The sequence below is a fragment of the Camellia sinensis genome, chromosome 10 (genome assembly GCF_055761805.1).
Source record: "Camellia sinensis isolate YWXY chromosome 10, ASM5576180v1, whole genome shotgun sequence".
Lineage (NCBI taxonomy): Eukaryota > Viridiplantae > Streptophyta > Magnoliopsida > Ericales > Theaceae > Camellia > Camellia sinensis.
This window is the reverse complement of record NC_138970.1, coordinates 25,822,268-25,829,421: the sequence shown is the minus strand read 5'-3', so window position 1 is coordinate 25,829,421 and position 7,154 is coordinate 25,822,268. Positions and strand designations below refer to the sequence as shown.

Below are 7,154 nucleotides of genomic sequence, written 5' to 3'. Positions count from 1 at the left end.
CCCTTATGACCTCGAGATCAACTAAGATGAAATGAAAAGTAGAGGAGATGGGTCGTGATCATTGACCTAACAATCTCACAAAAAACAAGACAAATAAGAAAGAGTGAGGGGCCAAGGGTCGCGATGGTGCGACAAGAGGTAAGAGATAAGGGGTTTACAATGGAAAGAGGGTCATTCGAGCAGCTGCAACTGTGCCAGAGGTAAAAATAGAAGGCGAGGTTTAAGATTTTAAGATTAAGTGAGAAACTTTAATTTTTGAAATTTCTAAATTATCTTCTAATTGTAATAGGAGTTCATAGTTTGACCAGATTGAGAAACAAAAAATAAATTATAAATCAAAGTGGAAGGATCTTTTTTTATGAAGAGCAAAGTGAGAAATAATTCATTAAGTAGGAATGAAAGTGTAATTTACCCAAAATATTATATAATTTATCAGTCTATACAATGAAAAAATATAAAAATCAAGTACAAATCCCATATAAAGTAAGTTTTTTTTTTTTTTTTGGTTTCACACTTGTATAAGTTGGTTGTGCCCATCCAATTCGATATTTATTTTCTCACAAATAAATTACTTCATGTAAAATAACTGTATCTAATTATGGGATTGATTTATGTAATCCTAAAATTCTTCATAATATTTTTTTTAGTTTTAGGCTTATTTCGGCAAGTAGATAAAAAATTACCTTTTGACTTTTAATCTACTTTGAGTCAAATCATTTCTCTACCTTTTTTTTTACACTTTTTTTTAAAAGTCAAAAAAAAAAAAAAATCAAAAACACAACTTTTAACTAATTTCTCAAAACAATCCTTAAAATGGTATTTTAAAAAATAATATATAAGTTTATTTTTTAAATTTAATGATATATAAGTGATATAATTAGTTAATGATAAAAAAATATAAAAAATTATTTTAAATATCTTAATTAATTATTATATTATTAAATTAAAAAAATAAATTTAATTTTTAGATTTAGTGGCATTTTGAGAAGTTGATAAAAAATTGATTTTTTTAACTTTTTTAATCTATTTTTATATTTTATAAATAAAAATATGAGAAATGATGTGATTAAAAATAAATAAAAAATTAAAAACTCACTTTTTATTTTTTATTTTTTATTTTTTTTTGGCCAAAAACTCCTTAAATAGTGATGGTCCCGCGAATTTTTTACCATGAAAAGTCGCAGCTGAGACCTGACTGGGAACACCAGAGTAGAGAGAGAGAGAGAGTGTGTCTGTGTGCATGTGTGTGTGCGTTGTGCGTGTGAGAAAGTCACATAACAATAATACTATAATTTCGAAATTAAAAAAAATATTTAAAAAAAATAAAATTAAGAGAGTGAGAGAAGGAAGAAGAAGAACAAGAACAAGTTGAGGTAGTCGAAGCATGAAACTCCGCTCCGTCACGAAATCACCAACAACAAATCCAAAACCCATCTCTGAGCTTCTTCATCTTCATCATCACATTCCACTCAGTTCTCGACACGAACACAACTACTGATCTTCTTCTTCTTCAATGGGTAACTGTGGCACTAGAGAGGAATCTGCTGCTGCTGCTGTTGTTTCCCATGCTCATCATCAAGGTGCCCTTATTTTTTCTCCACACTTTTCCAAATCCCATTGCATTATACACTAGACTTACTTATTAATTTGGTGAAAAATTTGGTGAAAATGAGATCTAATTCTTTCATCAAGCTCGTATCAAATCAAGTTTTTACTAAATATTTTGTTAAATCAGTTATAAATCAAGTCTTTTTATCAAATTTTCAACTACTTTTTTTCTACTTGAGTTGATGAAATTGTAAAAAGATTGAAGGATTTGAGATGGGTTTTGTATCAAATCATGTTTTTACCAAATATTTCATTAAATCAGTTATGAATCAAATCTTTTACTAAATTTTTAATTTTTTTTTTTTCACTTTAAGTTTGATGAAATTGTTGAAAGATAGTAGGATTTGAGATGGGTTTCGTTTCACCTGAATTGGGTAAATGAGGTTTTTGGGATATGTTAGGTATTTTTTAAGAAAAATTTATAACCGTTGGAGTGAAGGTTTTGGTCTAAATTTTGAACAAATTTGATGAAAAAAAAGTGAAGGATTGGAGATGGTCTCAGATCTAGGCTTTATCCTTCAGTTTCCAGTTCCCACAACCCGAGATTAAATTAGGGTTCATGCTATTTTCCTTTGTTTTTCATTTAATTTGGTGGGTTTTCTTCTTATAATGATAAAATTGTGTAATTTTGATTTGGGGGAAATGGAATGAGGGCAGTTCAACAGCTCCACATGCTATCAATGCCCGGTAGAAATGGTTCTCTGGAGAAGAAGCACAGTCGTTCTGTTTCAGATCTAAGTGAACCTTCCACGCCGCGAATCGTTGAGGAGGATTCTAGGAAGAACGCAGTCCTCTACACCCATGTCATCGCTTTTACGCTGTTTGAGCTCGAGACCATTACCAAGAGCTTTCGCTCCGACTACATTCTTGGTGAAGGCGGTTTTGGAACTGTCTATAAGGGTTACATTGATGAGAATGTGAGGGTTGGCCTCAAATCTCTGCCTGTTGCTGTCAAGGTCCTCAACAAGGATGGCCTTCAGGGCCACAGAGAGTGGCTTGTGAGTTAATTTCATTCATTTGGAGGGTTCTTGTAATCATTTGAAGTTGTTTTGTTTGTTAAATTGATGATATGTTTGTTGTCGTCGCAGACTGAGGTTAACTTCCTTGGGCAGCTCAGGCATCCTAATTTGGTGAAGTTGATTGGATATTGCTGTGAGGATGATCATAGATTACTTGTTTATGAGTTCATGTTCAGAGGAAGCCTCGAAAATCATCTGTTCCGAAGTATGCTACACAATTTACTTTGCTAACTCCTGCCTTTGATGCTTTCAGTCTTGCAATCCTTTCATTTTTATTTTTGTTGTGATGTATGCAAAAATCTAGCTATTTAGTTGAAATGTTATCTATTGCAAGTGGTTGAATGATAAGGTGTTTACTACATGACTCTGGATTTAACTAGAGGTCCATGAGCCTACTTACGTGTTCTGTGGCTGTCTGTAACCCATTGTCATGTATTTGGCTTTCTTCATTTGTCTTCCTACCCCTTCCGCCCAACGACCCAAAAAAAAAAAGAAGTTTTGTTTGCCATGTATTTGGATGTGCATGTTTAGACTAGAGGATTTTTAACTGAAGAAAACTAGTGTGGCAAGACTACTTTGCTGACAAATCTTGAAACTCACATGCTTCACATTCCTGACGACTGAATGGTGTGCACTCAACCTCATATATGCTGAAGTACTGATGAACTCACCTACTTGTAATTGAAAAATTTCCAGTCATGTTATCCCGTAGAAGAGACATGTGGATACACGTCAGCATAAGGCTTACACGTGTTAGCCTTAAGCCTTTGAGGGACATGTTGTGCAGCCTATGTAAGCTTTCTGAGAGTGTTCAAGTTTGCTTCAATGCCACAATGGTCAATGATAGGTGTTGGTGCCATGGTGTCATTTTCTTAAATGATAGTTTAGCCATAACTGTGGCACTCAAAGTGCTAACCACGCGACCTTACCCGTAAGGGCTAGGCAAAGGGATATCATTTGGCTACATCCTTACAATGGATCTATAATTAATTAGAATGCTACAACCAGCTCGTGATCAGTCCAAAACAGTGACCCACATGAACACGTGCATGGTTGGCTTTGATACCATAGGTAACAACCACAAGAACTCACCTAAAATATCTAGCCAAGGGGATATCATTTGGTTTCATCACTCCTACTTTATACTCTAGATCACTCTTGCAAACTTTTGATGTGGAACAAGGTCATTACAAACTCCTCCTTTGTACCATTTTGTTGAATCAGATTTACTAGAATTAGCTTGTGATCAATCCACAGCAATGTCCCTACACTGGGTGCCCCCGAGCCCACACGATTGTGTGCACGGGGTCAGCTCTAATACTACAAGTAACAACCCTCTTTGTACCCTTGTGTCAAATTAGAATACTACGATTAACTTGTGGTGAGTCTAGAACAAGGACCCTGCTCTAGGTGCCCCCGAGCCCACACAATTTTTTGCAAGGGTGCTTTAACAACCACGAGAACTCACCCGAAGTTGCCCCATCTGTGCTGGTTATAAGGCTCCAGTTTCCCTCTGCTTATTACGTGGGTTTTAAGGAGAAGTGTGAGCTGGACTTTTCAATTTGGTATTAGAGCTTGGTTGGGCCTTTAATTGGTGTGCCATTTGTCCGGCTACTGTATGTTGTGGTCCAGGAGGGTGTGTTGGAATGTGTCTCACATCGCCTGGAGTTGCCCCATCTGTACTGATTATAAGGCTCTAATTTCTCTCTCCTTAATACCTTGGTTTTAAAGAATAGTGTGGGCTGGATTTTTCAATTGCCAAAGGGATATCATTTGGCTGCATCCTCTCAAGAGGTCTATAATTAATCTGAATATCACAGTCAGCTCATGGTTAGTCCAGAACAGTGACCCATATGGTTAGCTCTATTAGCATAAGTAACAATCATGAGAAATCACCTAAAAGGGCTAACCAAAGGGATGACATTGTGTTCATTGCTCTTACTCATATACCCAAGTTTACCCATTCAAAATTCTGTTATGCGACAGAGTTGCAACCTAAGTCAAGAGTAGGGTTTAGGCACACTGATGTGTTTAGCATACACACCGGGACCCAAGGATGTTGTGGCTTGGAGGCTAGGAAACATTTTGCTGCAGCATTGCACCCTGCACGGGTCAAGAGTTTGCTCTGGCCAGTCCTACTGAGAGAGAGTGCACCACTCAGCTTGTGTACGAAATCTTAAGGATTGAGACAAATCCTGGCAGAATAATATGCTGATGTATCCTGACAAAATTCGTTGAATATCTGAATAATTTGTGAGTCTGTGACCTACATTCTATGAATACAATGCAATAGCTTCTTACATTACAAGTCTTTCATACATCATCTTCCGAAGAGGTCATCCATGTACTCTAGATTTTGAGCTCTGTACTTGAGCTTCAATACTCCATTGTCTGTCTCTCTTAGCTGGACTGCTTTGCCTCTCCCTGAGTCACTTTCTAAATGTCTCAAATAGTGATGGATAATCAAATTGAGCAATTTTTTATTCTGATACTTTCTTGATGATAATATTGAGAACTGAAAATTTACTGATTCCTTCTGTTATGCATATGTATAAAGCTATAAGTTTCTAGTCAGTGCCTGGTAATGTTTTTGTTAACTTGATGAGGCCTTTCTTGAGGAATGCAGAGGCAACTGTTCCATTATCTTGGGCTACGAGAATGATGATTGCTCTTGGAGCTGCAAAAGGGCTTGCTTTCCTTCACAATGCTGAAAGGCCTGTTATCTATCGAGACTTCAAGACATCTAATATATTATTGGACTCTGTGAGTGGCGTTGACATGATATCATTATCCAAGAACATTTTTCTATATCTATCTTCTTGATAGGGTAGTGAATTTATTATCGTAAACCTTGCATTTGTCTGTGAGCCTGCAGGATTATACAGCCAAGCTTTCTGATTTTGGGCTTGCAAAAGCTGGGCCACAAGGTGATGAGACCCATGTATCCACTCGGGTAATGGGTACCTATGGTTATGCTGCTCCTGAATATGTAATGACTGGTATGGCTTCCTAACATCTTGTAATGGCTTGACTCATGAGCATTTCTTTCCTTGACTGACCTGGGAAGATAAAACTAATAATTAGGTGGGAGCCCAATGAATTAGAACCCTTGCTTTCTATGTGAAAAAATGTGTCAATTTGGTTAGTTTGATGAGTTTTTGTTGGGATTTCATATATCTAATGAGAAGCACAACAGGGAAATCTTACCCCTAGAGAACTGCATATTTGTTGTAGTATGAAAAGAGACACATAAGAGCCAGAGTCATGCCCCATCAGGTCGGGATTGCATATATTTGTTGCATGATTTTGTCAATGAAAAAAATAATAATACATTTTCATGTCTCTGTTGTGTTCCACATGCATCACATGTTTCCTTTATTTGATGAAAAATAGATTAATTTTTTTGGGTCTATTTGTGGGTGGGTGTGCATGCTTTTATGTGTGCGTTATTACACCCCTTTACATGGGTGCGCAATTCTCTGAATCAGGTTTATCTGAAATGAGCAGGACACCTAACCGCCAGGAGTGATGTGTACAGCTTTGGAGTCGTTCTTCTAGAGCTGTTGACGGGAAGGAAATCCGTTGACAAGACAAGGCCAAGCAGGGAACAAAGCTTGGTGGATTGGGCTCGGCCAAAACTGAACGACAAGAGAAAATTATTACAAATAATAGATCCCAGATTAGAGAACCAGTACTCGGTAAGGGCAGCTCAAAAAGCGTGCAGCTTGGCATACTACTGCCTAAGCCAAAACCCGAAAGCAAGGCCCTTGATGAGTGATGTGGTTGAAACTTTAGAGCCTCTGCAAAGCGCTAGTGTTGGTGCAAATGCAAATGTAGTTTCACTATCATCATCGTCAACTCTTGGTGCTACACTTGCCATGCCGGCAATCCCTGATTACCGAATGCAAATGCATCACGGTTTCGCTGGCAATGTTGGTGCCAGGGCCGTTTGTCGTTCTCCCAACCCTAATTGTTCTCCAGGTGGTCCTGCAGCGTGTCGGGTTAGATGAGAAATGTTACATGTTTGTGTTCTCTGTGTTTTATTGTGTTCAAAGTGATGTAATTTGCTTGCTAAAACATGGGTGCAATCTGCCACTTGGTGTAAATGGTAATGATGATCCCACTGAGCCTGTTGTCAATTATTTTGGTGCTGACAATGCTTATTTTCAATATTGTGTGGGCTTCTTTGTTAGTTGAAATTACATTGTAAATGTTATGTTATGGGGATTTATTGTAATTTAAATCTTTAATTAAAAAAGTTAGAATTTAAAGAAGTAATGTAACTAGTGACACGCCAGAAAGGAGAGGAATTGGTTCCTGTTTTGGAAGGGATAGAAATTAGAGGCGAAAAAGATGTGGAAAATAAAATTGGAAGGATTTTAAAAGAAAATCAACAGTTGTGGAAAATGGAGAAAATACCAATGTTGAGATATTTTTCTGTGTGTTTTTTTTTTGGGGCGTAAATAACTAACCACTTCAATGTTTGAAGAAATACATTGAACTCTAAAAAATTTTATAGGATAAATT

At 36.9% G+C, this 7,154-nt stretch overlaps 1 protein-coding gene across 1 annotated transcript; it reads left to right on the top strand.

The window, feature by feature from the left end:
- Positions 1-1,140: 1,140 nt before the first annotated feature.
- LOC114279066 (Protein kinase superfamily protein) lies at positions 1,141-6,898 on the top strand. The gene is made up of 6 exons (XM_028221243.2): positions 1,141-1,580; positions 2,266-2,606; positions 2,697-2,832; positions 5,254-5,390; positions 5,503-5,626; positions 6,135-6,898. Exons 1-6 carry the CDS (start codon positions 1,514-1,516, stop codon positions 6,635-6,637), a joined length of 1,308 nt encoding a protein of 435 aa, XP_028077044.1. The 5' UTR covers positions 1,141-1,513; the 3' UTR covers positions 6,638-6,898.
- Positions 6,899-7,154: the final 256 nt, after the last annotated feature.